The sequence below is a fragment of the Urocitellus parryii genome, chromosome 6 (assembly GCF_045843805.1).
Source record: "Urocitellus parryii isolate mUroPar1 chromosome 6, mUroPar1.hap1, whole genome shotgun sequence".
NCBI lineage: Eukaryota > Metazoa > Chordata > Mammalia > Rodentia > Sciuridae > Urocitellus > Urocitellus parryii.
Genome location: NC_135536.1, coordinates 90938968 through 90954843, shown reverse-complemented (window position 1 = coordinate 90954843; position 15876 = coordinate 90938968). Strand labels below are relative to the sequence as shown.

The following is a 15876-nucleotide window of genomic DNA, read 5'->3' as shown; positions in this document are numbered from 1 at the left end:
AGTCTGTGGCAGTGTCATGATAGGTAACTTCTGGTCAGAAAATGGATCACACAGGCTGGCCTCTGACTCACAGACATAGTGGGGTATCTGGGGGTCTGTGTTTTTAGCACTGCCTAATTCTACTACACATCCTGCTTGAAGCCCCTGACCCCACACAGAGGGATGCAGGGGAGAAGTGGTTTCAAACATGGAGTCTTGTCTTGCTCAATGTCTCTTACTTTGCCCAGAATTATAGAATTCCATAAAGAAGCATTAATCCATCCTTTTACCCACATGAAATAGGATCTGTGACAAAGACTTACTTTAAAGAGCAAGAATAGGGTGTTTGGGCTCCACTCAATGTATCATGATGGAATGGATCACCCAAACTGATAACTATGAAAAGAATCAGTATATGCAATAGAATATCATAAAATAGCAAAATGTTATGTCACTGGGCTGGAGTTGTAGCTCAGTGATAGAGTGAGGCACTGGGTTCGATCCTTAGCACCTCATAAAAAAATAAATAAAATAAAGGTATTCTGTCCATATACAACTAAAAATATATATATATTTTAAAAATGTTATGTCACCGTTTTAGCACATTACATACTTTTTTAAAAAAAATCTTTAAAAATGTTTGTGTGTTCTGAGGAAGAACTGTACTGGGAAGAAGGGGGTGTTTCCTAATGATAATATTAAATGAAAATTAGTTCCTTTTTTTCCCATGCCCACACCACACCATACCTTCTCCACTCTAAGGTATTACCAAAGAATGTAACCCAAAGCCTCCTGAGCCTTGGGAGCCTCCTGAGCCTTTGTAAACAGTCCCTATTCCCATTGTGGGTTTCAAGCCAGGTTCCAGACTCCAAAGGAATAGAGACACCTATCAAGGTTATGATCTTGGGTGTTTCCACCTCTCCCTGTGCAGGGCCCCATGGTTCCTCGCATCACTGTGTTGGGGAAATAGTGACCCCTTGTGGTAAGGTCAGATAAAACAGACCTGTGTGAGGTCTCATTCATACATTAGGGATGTCCAGCAAGAGCTGCCCAGAGGGTCATAGAGGTCAGAGTAATAGAGGGGAGAGTACTCCACAAACCTTGTTCAAGGCAGGAGTTTCCCCTAAGAAATGATGTCAGCTTTGAGGACCCTGGGATTTTGGCCAATCCAGGGTGAATGGAGCCCACACTGCCCACCACCCTGTACACAGGGAATGAGGATGCTTCTTGGAAGGCACAGTGATGCTCTGGCCACCTCTGGTGCCAAGCCCTTTGCCTGCCACAAAAGTATTTTTTCCTGTCTTGGGTTCACTGGCAGATAGATGTAACTTCACACTAATACCTTCACACCAATACCTACTGACACAGGTTCAGCCTCACCTTCATAGTGTAAAAATGTGTCTGCTCCCTTCAACTCTGATGTGAATTCATGAGGGCCCAGGCATGTGCTTTATTTCTGTCTATTTTCCAGCAAGTAGCACAGAGGCTGGCACATAAAGGTATTGAGTGAGGCCTCTTCAGAGGGACTCTGGAGGGAGTCTAGCCTCTTTCTCACTTGGGTGGACATGTCTTCCTTTCCTGCCATGTTACTTGGCCAGTGATAAACTTAGAAATGAGCAACTTTCAGTCCTGCCCTCCAGGGGGTCAGAATCACTGACATCATGCTGCCCACCCTTCCTCACACCAAAGCCCAGCCCACATCTACAGAAGCCCGTCTGCTCTTCCAGGGCTCTACGCCCATGTGCGAGCCTGATGGTGATCATGCCCCTGGTTCTGTGGTGAGCTTATCTACACACCTGCAAAAGAGGCAGCTTGGAGGAGAGTGATGCAAAGGGCTCTTCAAAGATGGCTGGGATCCACTGCTGATTTCTTCCTTTTCCAGCTTATTTCCTTTTCATAGTACCACCCTATGGACAGGCAGAGCTGTTGTGGAGTGTGGGGAACACGGTGCTATCTCCTAGATTATAGAGAAACCTATAGCCTACATCGAAGCTACAGATGTGCTTCCACACACACACACACACACAATGTTCAAAATTGTGAAATACCACAAAGTTAGCACCTCTCTCATGTGCCTATAATCTCAGCACTTAGGAGCAGCTGCACTCATTAGATGCAGGGAGTACTCCCTAGTTTGCCACAGACTCCACCACTCCCTATTGTTCACATTCAGCCCAGTGATTCATTATGTAGCCTGTCTCACTCTGAAGTTACATCTATCTGCCAGTGAACCCAAGACAGGAAAAAATACTTTTGTGGCAGGCAAAGGGCTTGGCACCTAGACTTGAATCCCTGAAATTGGTCTAGAACCAAGGAGAGAGCATACTCTATGGAAAACTGGAGGTATGCAGCTCACCCAGAGCACTTCTTATAGAGAGTTTTGTATCAGAGGAACCTCTGAGAACAGGAAGCCCTGAAATCATGTCATTTTCTTTATTCTAGTGGTCAAACACCAGCAACATCAGAACTGAACTTCTTAAGAAAAGCACAGACATTGGAGACTTATGGGGTGGATCCTCACCCATGTAAGGTAAGACTCCCCATGTGGGAGACCTCACTGATTGTGCCTCCTCTACAGGGTGACAGGAGCAAAGGACCATATGCTTAGGACCACATGCTTATCCCCTTCAATGTGTGCAGGAGTGGCTCTTCCAGTGACAGATGCCAGAGAAGATGTCTCAGGTTGAAAATTCCTCTGGATTCCATGCTGCATAATTCTGTGGTGCTACATAAATGTCAGAGCATCAGAAAAGAAGTCCATTTAAATAACAATCCAAAACTGGGCCCTATTTGGCCAGCAGTGGGTAATTTGGTGGAAATGAAGAGAAGAGGAATGTAGAAGGCCCCCCACAGGGAGTGATCAGAAGCACTCAGCAACTGCCCACCCTTCCCTGACCCGTAATCTAGTTTCTTTCCAAGAGTGGGTTTTATTGACTGTAGTGACAAACGTCACCAGAAGGAACTGCAGTAGAGTCACATTTAATTCCATTATGTGCCTGTAAGGGTGAGATGGGAACCAGCTGGGGAAGTTGCACCCAGAGAAACCTCTGTAATTACTCACACGTATCTGGCATTTTGGAGATGATCACCAGCAGCCCCAGTCCCTGCTGAGAGCAGCAGAGACCCGTGGCCTCTTCCTGTCATCTCTCTCTGCCTCCCTCCACTGTATCCCCCTGTCCCTGGTGCTTTGAATTCTCACTCTCTGCCTCAGTTTCTCCACATTTCTGCCTGCCTTTCCAATACCAAAAAGGTTACAGCACTGCCCGTAAAACCAGCTGTGGCTAGGTGTGTTAGTGCCACCTGTAATTCCAGCCACTTGGGAGGCTGAGGCAAGAAGACCGCAGATTTGAGGTCTGTCTCTGTGACTTAGCCACACCCTGTCTCAAAATAAAAAATAAAAAGGGCTGGGGGTTGTAGCTCAGTGACAGAATGCTCCAGGGTTCAACCCCCAGTATCACAAAAAACAGTTTTCCAACTTATCTGAAGGAGATAGTGTCAGCTAGAAGCTGAACAACATCAACCTTCCTGAGAGGTGAGAGGAAACTAAGTTTCAAGAGCAGCGTGTTCCCTTCCTAGGCCATGATAACTGAGCATCAGACCGGGTAGCTTGAACAACACAAATGTATTGTCTTGGCTCTGGAGGCTAGAAGCCTGACATCAAGGTGCTGTCAGGGTCCACTCCTTCAGAGGGCCTCAGAGGATCTGTTCCCGGCCTCTTTCCTTGGCTTGTAGATGGCTGTCTTTTCCCTGTGTCTTCACACTGTCTGCCCTCTGTTCATAAATGTCCAAAATCTCCTGTCTTATAAGGATACCAGTTAAATTGGAATAGGGTCTACACTAATGACCTCAGTTGAACTTAATTAGCTCTGTCAAGATCCTGTCCTCAAATAAGGTTACATTCTAAGGTACTGGGGGTTAAGATTCCCACATATAAATCCGGAAGAAAGGAAGACACAATTCAGCACAAACTATGGGACACAGTGACATGGGGACAGAACAGTATTTTCCTTGGCTCCCTAGTGAAATGATGGTGAATTATCCTTGCGTAGGATTTAATATGAATCTTAAAACATTCTGGCACTTTGAAATCCTGCTTGTCTTCCAGACCCCATAACTGCCTATCCACTAGTACAGTCAATTGCCATCTGGCCCCTGTGTTCTTGGGCCGATACTGTCAGAAAACATATCCATGCCGGTTTATACCGAAGAATTGATATACCAATACTTACAAATTAGCAACGCTTCCCAAATAATGTTTCCTGTGTAACAGAGGTAATTTAAACCTCTCTATCAACTGCTCAGACACTCTCAGCAGATACCCCATGGTAGTGAGAGCTGGGGGGCGGGGGGGCAGCTGGCCCAAGGCTCCAGTCCTTGTCTCCTACTTACTGAGGCTTTTGGAGACTTCTGATCCTCACTTTTCTTATCTGTGATTAACTACACAGTAGATGTTCAATAACTGTGCTCCCTGAGCTGCTGAGTCACTCCAGGACCTGAAATGACATAGCTGCTTAAAGATAGATATGGCTAAGTAGAAGGTATGGGGATCATGTCTGAATTTGAGCCCAACCTGCCTAATCCATTTGAGGCCACTCATGAAAGGGGTCCCTGAGCTGGGCTTACAGCACAGAGGTGGGCAGGCAGTGACCCCAAGCACAACAACTAACTAGAGGTGGGTGGGATTCTCCACTGTTGTCCATAGGGGTCTGGAAGTCATGTAGAATGGCAGCCAGACTGGTTACCAGCCCAAATCCACATGCACCCAACAAATACGGGTCTCCTGGCTCAGCCTTGACTTTGATAAGTTTGTCCAACATTGGGCATAGAGAGGCTGAAGAGGCTGCAGGGAGAAACCAGCATTCATACCCTTTGTGCAGCCCAATCCTATATATCCTATCATCTCACCTCCACAGCATCAATTCCTGGAAAGGAGGAGGGAGGAGAAGGGACCAAGGGAGGGAGGAAAAGAGCAGAATGTGGCACGCCTTCCAACACAGGCCCAGTGAACTCCTTTTGCATCATTTCTAATTGATTCCTCAGCCAGCTATGGGGAAAAGGGGCTGGATGTTATACTCCTGGTTTTATAATCAAGAAGGCTGATGTTCTGTTGACATCAAGGTTCACCAGGCCCTGAGTAGCAGAGGAAGAATTCACACTCTGGTCACGTACGTACCCTATGTAAAACAGAAAACACGCCCCACGCACTTACTTTGGGGAGGTGGGGGTGGTCATCTCATTGGACTTCCCTGTTCCTGGGCCCTTTGCCTCTGCTTACGGGGGGCTATGTCAGGTCTGCAGGCAGACCCCACACATGGTCCCTTGGCTCCTCTCATTAGGCTCTAGCCATGGTTTCCTCAGCCCTCCTGAGCAAGGAGAGCAGTTTGGGAGCCTTTACTCTTACCAGTAAGTAGAGTCACTTTAGTCATGTGCTACCAAGTACTTCCCTTAATGTCGCTACAAGGAGAGCTGAAACAAGCTGGTGCACTTGGTATAATAAATACTGATGATTTCTATTAACAGAGAGGCAATTACTGGGCCCGGGGAATCTGGGGCATGCAGCCCTAGGGAGGACAGAAGAAGAGGAATCGTTTTGATAATTAAATGAAATCAGAATAACGCTTCAGCTGGGCTCTGTTCTCCTGGACAGATTAAGAAGCTGCTGTTTGTCCTGTACACACTGGTGGTTTCCTTCTGCTCAGAGTGTCCTTGTCTGGTCCTGGGACCAGAAGGAGGAGCCATAAACCCTGTCTAGGACAGCCAGAGCATTCCATTAGCTAGCAGGTGTGCAATAAGACCCAAACTCCAAACTTGTACAAGCCTGTCCCGAGCTTTCTGCCTCAACTTTCAGTTCCCCACTCCTGGCAGAAGCCCCCAGCTGCCCAAGCCCATTGTTGCACGTTCCCTGCCCCTGATGCCTCTCCAGCCTTAACTACCTTCTTGTTCCATCCAAGCTGGTCCCAAGGTTAGTTGTTTTCCTTGAGTCTCCTGTAGCAGTTAGACTCATCACAGATACCCAGCCTCTGCCTGACCTTTTTATCATATATGTCTCAAAAGTGCCATTTATTGAAACTCTGCATGTGCTAGGTCCTTTCATACATTATCTCAACCTTTTTTCTTTTTTTAAACCAGGATTGAACCCAGGGATGCTTAACTGCTAAGCCACATTCCCAGCCTGTTTTATTTTTATTTTGAAACAAGATCTCACTAAATTGCTGAGGCTGGCTTTGAAATTGCCATCCTCTTGCCTTAGCCTCCCGAGCCACTGGCATTATAACATCTTTACAACATCACTACCAAGAATATGTCCTTATTTTAAGATAAAAACTCTGAGCCTTTGAAGGTACAGATAATAAGGAATAAGAGGGGGATAAGAAGTTCCCTTTGAGGGACTAACTAACATGCTTAAAGTTACTGGTTAGGACAATACTGAGACTCAAACCCAGAGTTATCTGGTCTCAATGCAGTGCTTTTGCTGTTACTGTTAATGGTCTTCCTTCTGCCAATATGGCATTTGTTTAGGCACCAAGCATGAGTCACCATCAATTCTGATAAGACACAGACCTATAAAGATTTCTAGAATCATGGGCTGGGGTTGTAGCTCAGTGGTAGAGGCTCTGGGTTCAGTTCTCAGTACCGTGTAAAAATAAACTTTAAAAAAATGATATTGTGTCTATAACAAAAAAAAATTTTTAAAGATTTAATCATTATAAAAAAATTAATTTAATTTTACCAGTTTATATCTGCTCTGTATAGGCCAGGAGAAAATTGATTACAGTAGGATCTAGATTAGATAACAAAAATAAAATTGTACTGTTTCTCTGACCTTAAAATAGGGTCATTACTTTCATCATCCAGCCCCCTGTCCCCCTCTTTAAATAAGTAACCCTTCCTCCATCTTGACAAGTTGCTCCTGACTTCAGAGGATGTGAGGTGACTTTCCCACCATGAGTGGGCCCCTCTTGGTTGTGCTGTGGACAGGGTGATAGATTTCACTTCTGAAATGATGAACTTGACTAAAGCCACTCAGATGGCAAGTTTCCACCAAGAATTCCATTTCTGAGCTGTCATAAAGTGCCATCAAGTCTCTTATAGGGTGCTACCACCTCCTCTTCCTTTCCATTCTAGTTTCTTGGAGCTAAGTTTAAGTATTTTGAAACTGTGATTTTTCATGACTGACTTAACGGTCCCCCAACCATTAGCTCTTTCAGAAATGATTTATTAGTGTCTGGAAGAGCATGTGGAGTCATCTTTCCTATTGTTTTTCAAGAAGAAGAGGCTTCATCCAAGACTGACTAAAGAAGGGACAGGATAACCCCAGGGACCCTACAACCAAGAGTGCCATGGTCCTGACTCTATCAGGAGACCCTCTTGGTTGGCTGTTGGCAGAAGGCTGCTTTGTATATAACTGCAGGTAGAACCTGTGGGTACTGGGCAGAGGAGGACCAATGTTCCTATTTCCAATATCCATCTGTGCTTTGATTTCCAAAACTCCTTTTCTGGTCATCTTGGTGACCCTTCATGGTGCTGAGTGGATGCAGGTCATGTTGGATGGTGTGTTCTACCCCAACTCGTGAATGATTAATGATGAGTACAACAGATTCATCCCTCTCCAGGAACACCACTGGCCTCCTCCTAGCAGTGAGGCATTTGGGCCCTCATCCTAACATCAGAAGGTAGTGTTTCTATAGGTATTATCGTCCTCATTTTACAAATGAGGAAAACTGAGGTTTGGAGAAGTTAAGCAAGCCACAGAGCAAATAATAAGCTGAAAAAAATAATAACAATAAGCCGAGCTTGAGTCCTACACCAAGACTGAAGCTCTTTCCACAAAAAAGAAAATTTGAAACTCTTTTTTTTTTTAACCTCACAATAAGGTCTCTACCCTGGAGTCTCTAAGTTTTAGGACTTCCCTGAATCCTGCTTGCACAAGGAGTAGAAAGCCTGGCACCCACCTTCCATCTGAGGCAGGCTGCCTCCCAGGCATTCTCTTCGCAGAGGCCACTGTGCTCTGGTCCATATCTCTGCCAAGTCAGCCAGGATAGCCCTGGTGCCTCCTGGCAGGAACAGTATCTGTGGGCAGTGTGTGATTCTCAGATATTAATAACCACCACCAAGCACTGATGACAGGAAGGAGAAAATCCAGTCCTGTGGCCATGCAGTGTTTCATTCCAGTTTTGTTTGTTTTGTTTTGTTTTTTAACTTTTTTTTTTAGTTGCAAATGGGTACAATATCTTATTTTATTTATTTATATGTGGAGCTGAGAATAGAACCCAGTGCCTCATGCATGCAAGACAAGCGCTCTACCACTGAACCACAATGGCAGCCCCATCATTCCAGTTATTTTTAAAAACTTTTTGCTATGCCCATGAGTTAAACGACACCACGCTTATAGCCAAGTGCCTGGATCTTGACCCAAAGAAAAGGACAATGATAACAACACATTAGTCAGAAATGTTTGTGAAATGTATAATTAGTTTATTCTCTGGGCCCAGAAGCTCAAACCTGCATGACTCAAAGAGGCAAACCTGTGTTTTCCTTGAGGCAAGGCTCATCAGACCCTGCAGAGGCCCCTATGTTCATAGGGCTGATCAGGCTGAAAATCTATGCCAGGGTAGCAAACTCTGCAGGCGAAGGATCAGGAGAGCCAACCCTCAGGCTCATCTGGCCTAGCAGCCACAGCTTCCACTCACAAGCCTCCTTCCAGGTGTATGGACTCCATAACATCACCTGAGCTGTGCCAGAAAATTCTTCTGGCATGTTTGGCCAGTTTCATTGCTTAGTTTTCTGGTCATCTCTGTCATCACCACACAGCCTGACAGTAGATTCTTACCTGAACTTTGTCACAAAAGAAGCCCCAAAACCTTTTTTTGTGGGGGTGAGGGGTGCCAGGGATTGAACTCGGGGCACTCAACCACTGAGCCACATCCCAGCCCTATTTTGTATTTTATTTAGAGACAGGGTCTCACTGAGTTGCTTAGCACCTCACTTTTACTGAGGCTGGCTTTGAACTCAAGATCCTCCTGCCTCAGCCTCCTGAGCTGCTGGGATTACAGGATTGTGCCACTGTACTCAGTGCCCTGTAATCTTTCAGATAGCTCCTTCCTCGTGGAGCTCATTTTTCCACTTCACAGAACCATGATCAACACCTTCTGCTACATCTTCTTCCCACTTGCTCAGCAGAAACCCAAGCCTGATATTTACAAACTGAGGACCAGTGACCAGGAGAACCTGTCTGTTGGTTCAGGCACCTCAGGGCTGGTGGTAACTGTTCTACTCAGCCAATTACTGCTTATCATCAGCTAAACTTTCCTGAGGGAGCCCAGTGTCATAGGACCATCATGTTGATGATAACTGCTTCTCTTTAATAACAGCTTTTTGATATATAATTCATATAATATCTACCCTTTTAAGTGTGTAGTTTAGTGGCTTTTAGTTATTCATACTTAAGCAACCATCACCACTGTCTAATTTTAGAATATTTTCATGACCCCCATAACAAAGAAACCCCAAACCTATCAGCTGGCACTGCCCTACTTCTTTCCCTAGCCCCTGGGAACCATTAATCTTCCTTTTGGTTCTATGGATTTGCGTATTCTGGACATTATATATAAATGGAATCATTCAACACTTGATCACTTCTTTCACTTGGCATGATGTTTGCAAGGTTCACCCATGTTGTAGCATGTATTAGTTTTTCATTCCTTTCTACTATTGAATAATATTCCATGTATGATACTATGCCACTTGGTTATTCACCTATCAATTGGTGGACATTTTCCACTGCAAAATGTATTGGACTGTTACTGCTGGTTGGATGATAATGAATAGTGCTACTGTTAACATCCAGGTACAGTTTCTGTGTGGACACGTTTTCATTTCTCTCAGGCACGTACCAAGGAGTAGAATTGTTGGATCTTATGGTAACTCTATGTTTAACAATTGTACACCCTTGCACAATCTCATCACCAATGCCTGGGGGTTCTCTTTGGTAGTTCATAACATTCTAAGGTTGGTACCTCCAGATAAGGGCAACAGGCTCAGTAAGCTGGTGAGTAGCAAGGCTGGGACTCTAACCATAGTCTAGTGATTCCAGATGCCCTGCTTCTTGCGTCTGCAACCTTCTGTGAGGTAGTAACCTTTCCTCCCTATGAAGAACTATGTTTCTCACTCTTTCACCTCTATGCCTACATCACCCCAATGAGAAGTCTTTCTGTGTTGCAGGATGTGTCAGGAAATGCTGCATTTCTGGCCTTCACTCCTTTTGGGTTTGTTGTTCTTCAAGGAAACAAGAGGGTCCACTTCATTAAATGGTGAGTATCTTCATTTCCAAAACAGGCTCATTATATCTCACTAACTGGGGAGGGGCTGTGGTTCCCATGTCCTTTGTCTGTGATTGGGCAATTATGGTTCGGAGCCCTCTCCAAAGCCTTGTGTTGAGAATGGTAACTGATGAAGGTAGTGGTCTCTTCCTAGGGATCCTATTCTTCCACAAGGTTGTCCCTGAGAGCCAACAGCCTCTCCAGAGAGAGAAAGACTAAGAAGATTTAATTTCTGGGGAGGCCTGGGGCTGGAGCCAATATTAGGGAAGCAAAATTCCCAAGAGAATTGAGTCCTTGGTGCCATCACCTGCTAAGGACCGTTGCCAACCCTATTAAGGCTGCTTGAGAGCATCTCCGTAGATGGCCCAAGTCCCCTATCTACTCCACAACACAGACCATGACCCCTAGGGCAGATAAGTCATCCTGTTACTCTGCACAACACCCTCTCAGACCAACCTCCTTTGTGGGCAACTGGTCTGCAAGAGCTCAGATGCTGCTTGCTCTCACTCCTATTCCCCTTTAGGCCTTAAGTGTCTTCCGCCTCCAGGAGTCATGTCCACACTGTCTTCCTTCCCCTATTCTCCACTCCCACTTCTAGCAGGCAAGAGTCTCTGCCACAGCTGCGGCTTCTTAGAACTGCATTTCCTCCTGCCAGTTTTTGTTTTGTTTGGGCACTATTCTTTATGGCTGGGAAGACTCCAATTTGTTGATTGCCATTTGAATTATACTTGAGCCCCTTTGGATGGCTGGCCCCTGCAAACATTATCAGCCTCCCTAGGACATTTTGCATATTCTACTAAGTCCCTGTGATTTCTGTGCCTGCTTAGGTCTCAGCCTGCCATGTCTAAGCTGGCCAGTTCCTCCAATGGGCTTGGATAAATGGCTTCCCTGGTCCAGCAGAACTCAGTAGCAAAGCCTGCTCCCTGTCTTCATCCCTTTACCTTCTCCAGAAGAGCATATGAAGGGTCTGAGTACAGAGCTGGTTTCCAATCAGCTTTTTTCTGGGGTGCTGTAGGTGTCTGCCCTCCTCTGCCCTCTTTAGAACACCAGTCATTTTTAAACCCAGATTATTCTTGTGAATAACAGCCACAGGGTGATCTACAACAGTGCTAGAGAAACTGCTACTCAGACATGCAGACATGCCTGCTGCCTGGAGTTACCCAACATACCAGCTTCCTTGGCTTCCTCAAGTGGTCCTCATTGTGCTCTCTGGGTGTTGATGTGAGGATTTGAAATCTGTCCAACAAAATACTTTTCAGAAAAAGACAATGAGCAGGATCACATTTCTCCTAGTGTACATCATTTGCTGCCTGGATATATCTGGGATATTCAATGTTCCTTAGACAGTGACATTCTGACCAGGGTAGCTGTCTCATGAGGACCCTGTTAGAGGACACAATTAGCTAGGAACAAGTAAGAAGCACTCTAACAGATACTTATAGTCTCTAATTATCCCTTGCCCTCCAGAAGCCACACTGCTTCTCCATCTTTTTCTTCCTTTCATGTACCACTTCTTCAGGGAGTCTCTTCACCATGTCTCAACTTTTTTTTTTCTTTTTTAAATATTTTTTTAGTTGTAGATGGTCACAATGCCTTTATTTTATTTATTTTTATGTGGTGCGGGGAATCGAACCCAGTGCCCCCATATGCTAGGCAAACGCTCTACCACTGAGCCACAGCCCCGGCCCCTCAACTTTATAATACAGATATAAACCCAACCTCACCCCCAAAAGAAAACCCTTATTTTTCTATCTTGCTTGATAGAGCCTAAATAATCTGTGTACTTGCCTGTATATTAACCTCGGGATATGTAATGTAGTGTATGTGAGTATGTGAGATTGATGATTGACCGACTGAAAGGGAGAATGAAAGAGAATCAAACATGGAGGGAATGCTACATGACTGGTCCTAGCTCAGAACTGCTGGTCACAAGTTGTAGAGTATCATCCTGACCCAATCATGATTTGCAGGACCATAAAGAATAAGTGATTTATCTGTCCCCTGAAGTATGTCCAGGTATAAATTCGGTACATAGTGCTTACTACCCTTCTTCTACTTACTAGGATATTGAGGAGACCTCCCTAGAAATTACCAAGAGGAATAAGCAAAGTGGAAGCAGATCTACACAATCAGACCTCCTTAGGGGTCTCAAATGGGTGGAAAAATAGGCACTCCAGAGAGGGGTAGAGGGCCTGTGGCTCCTGAGGGTAGCTGTGCTGGGCAGATAGAAGTGAAGTGAGCAGCAACTGATGCCAAGGCCTAGTTCTCTGGCTCTCAGGGACATCCTCCTAAGGCCCCAGTAATTTTTTCACTTTGTAAATGTAACCAAGGCTGAAAGCAGTGTGTGGAGATGAGGTCTAGGCCGTGCCATGTACAGTAACCATGTCACTTCTTCTGATTTGTGTCTGTCCTGCGGGTGACGTACCCCAGTATCCTGTTTGCCTCTTTTACTGCAGCCATTCACTGGGCTGGTGGCTTCAAGGATTTTTCTACAATAACCCCTAAGCCCCTTTCCTGGTCAGTACGCTGCATGACTGTTCCATGTAATCTGTTCTCTCTCTTTGGTATGTTGCCCCGCCCCCTCCCTGAGATTGTTTGACATTTGTCTGCATTAAACTGCATTTTCCATCCAGTGGCACAGTCACCTGAAAGACTCAACTCCCTCAGAACCTGGTTGCATTGTATTTCATTATTTGCTGTATCTTGAACTTTGGCCTCATCAGCTATCTGTGGCATCTTACATTTGACAGTCCCATCCAGATAATGCACCTGTGTTATGAACCAAATCCTGAAATGACCCGGACACTCTACCTAGACTCACTTTCCATGCAAATGTTTCCCTTTTACAGCCACTGTTGATGAGCCCGAAATCCTCCTATCACCCTATTACTATAGTGTGATTGACCAGAAAACTGTGGATTGAATTGTTCCAACAACTGTTCTCTAAGGCCACTGCGCTGCTGTCTTGTTTCAGTTCTAATTTTGGCTAAAATTGTGTCTGTGCCTGGAGCCCCTTCCAGTTGGGGTGGGCTGTGCATCTACAAGCCTTAGCTGTGAACCAGCAGCCCACATCAAGGTGACAGGTGCTCTTTTTGTGCTTCTAGGAATGAGGTGACCAAGCTGAAATTTGAAGGAAAGACTTTCTATTTATATGTAAGTCAGAAAGAGGTGAGTGCTGGCTTCCTTCTCTTCAGGGAGGGCTGGGGCACTGCGATGGCTCCTGAAGTCTAGAGCCAAGTCTATGGGGTCCAAGTAGAGCTAAGCCACTCACATGCTCAGCCAACATCAAGTCAAGACCTGGAGGTGAGGTATGAAGGGTAGGAAGCTTCTGGAGCACATACTTTCTCAGGTATGCTGATGACACCCAGAGTTTTCACCCAAAGGATCCCTTCCTCCAGGAAATGTAGTCAAAGTGAGATTCTTTTTCCATATACGGAAATTCCAGATGCAAATGCCACTTCTCACCAATGGCTCTCCTGGATCAACTTGTGACAGCTGAGACTTATACTGATTGGACTTGCCAGGTGTTAGGTGATGCACTGAACTTGAGGTCTGCCCCAGTGGGTCCTCTGGATCTTCTCTTCCAGCTAGCCAGCTGCTGGGGGCTTCCAGCAGCACAAGGGTTAGTTTCCCGGCTACTTCACCCTTCATTTCTTCATCCACACTCAGTCATTTCTATGTGAAATTTTTTTGCAGGAAAAGAAAATTATTCTCACTTATTTTGCTCCAACTCCAGAAGCCTGCAAGCACCTCTGGAAATGTGGAATTGAGAACCAAGCCTTCTACAAGTGAGTAGACACATGATAGGGACCATCTTTATCAGAGGCAAAGTCACAAAGGTTGCTTTTTAAGAAAAAAATGGGCATGTGAACCTTGAGAAATCTTGAGACAGGAGACTTGGAGACATGAGATGACAAGGCTGGCTTCCTAGTAAAACTCAGACCCCTTTCTGGGTCTTTGTGCCCCCACCCCCCCAGGTACACAGCCAAAGACAGGGAATGTTTCTGCTAAGTAGCCCAAGGGTCTGCCTAGAGGTGTCTGTCCTTGGACAGCCTCCAGGATGGAGTAATGACCTTTTGGGGTAGACAAAGGGTGTTTAATTTGAATCATGCTGTCCTTGTTGAATCATTCAGAGCCCTGGAAGGCCTGGAGCACAACAGTTTGAGAAAAGATCAGGTACAACCCAAAGCATACCCGAGCCCCACTCTTTGGAGAAATTCTGAGGTCTGTCTCTTGGTGGGTTGCCCAGTGCTGAGCTGGGGTCGATGCTAGCCCCTCCTGTTGTGTTACTACCAAAGGTATAGCCAACAACAGACCAAGTACCCAGGAGCCTAGGGTGGGGTCGCTGGAGGGGCAAGGGCTTAACCACTATTGGGAAGCCAGGTTTAGGCCATAGGTGAATTGTGCTTACTAAATAATTTTGTAAAGTATGAGTTATTTGTGTTCACTTTTCTTTGATAAAGTAAGTGGCAGGAGCTGGGCATGTCAGCACACAGCTGAGAGGCTAAGCAGGAGGATGTGAACTTGTGAGTTCAAGGCCAGCATGAGCAACTTAGTGAGACTCTGTCTCAAAGTTTTAAAATTTTATTTTATTTATTTTTTAGTTTTAGATGGACTCAATACCTTTATTTTGTTTATTTGTTTTTATGAGGTTCTTAGAATCGAACCCAGTGACTCACATGTGGCTAGGTGAGCGCTATGCCGCTGAGCCACAACCCCAGTCCCTCAAAATTAAAAATTTTTAAAAAGTGCTAGGAAATATAGCTTAGTGGTAGTGTACTCTTGGGTTCAGTTCCCAGTACTGAAAAAAAAAGTGTCGAGCTGGTGATGTAGCTCACTAGTAGAATGCTTACCTGGTATGTATAAGGCCCTGTGTTCAATTCCACGCAACCATAATTTTAAAAAAAAAAAAAATTTTTTTTTTTTATAGATTCTTTTTTTTTTTTTTTTTTTTTTTAAGAGAGAGTGAGAGAGGAGAGAGAGAGAGAGATAGAGAGAGAGAATTTTTAATATTTATTTTTTAGTTCTCGGCAGACACAACATCTTTGTTGGTATGTGGTGCTGAGGATCGAACCCGGGCCGCACGCATGCCAGGCGAGCGCACTACCGCTGAGCCACATCTCCAGCCCCAAAAAAAAAAAAAAAATTTTTAAGAAGATTTTTTTTCAATTTTTATAAGAAGATTATAAAAGCATTAGGGAGCCACAGGCAGTGGCATATGCCTGTGATCCTAGCTACATGGGAAGATTGCAAGTTTAAAGCCAGGTTGGTTGGGCTGGGGATGTGGCTCAAGCGGTAGCGCGCTCGCCTGGCATGCGTGCGGCCCGGGTTCGATCCTCAGCACCACATACAAACAAAGATGTTGTGTCCGCCGAGAACTAAAAAATAAATATTAAAAAAAATTCTCTCTCTCTCTCTCTCTCTCTCTCTCTCTCTCTCTCTCTCTCTCTCTCATTCTCACTCTCTTAAAAAAAAAAAAAAGCCAGGTTGGCCAACTTAGTGAAACCCTATCTCAAAATAAAAAAATAAAACGGTCTGGGGATGTAGCTCAGTGATAGAGCACCCGGGAGTTTCTTCC

At 45.1% G+C, this 15876-nt stretch overlaps 1 protein-coding gene across 4 annotated transcripts in view; it reads left to right on the top strand.

Annotated features, from left to right (window-relative positions):
• Window positions 1-15876, top strand: part of Frmd5 (FERM domain containing 5) — a 303923-nt gene that overhangs the window by 277156 nt on the left and 10891 nt on the right. For 3 of the 4 annotated variants that reach the window (XM_077799893.1, XM_026391717.2, XM_026391701.2), the window contains exons 7-10: window positions 2422-2509; window positions 10201-10289; window positions 13403-13466; window positions 13995-14086. In XM_077799893.1, coding sequence (XP_077656019.1) covers window positions 2422-2509; window positions 10201-10289; window positions 13403-13466; window positions 13995-14086 — 333 coding nt within the window. The remainder of the gene's footprint in view (window positions 1-2421; window positions 2510-10200; window positions 10290-13402; window positions 13467-13994; window positions 14087-15876) is intronic. The other variant, XM_026391731.1, reaches the window with a different exon arrangement.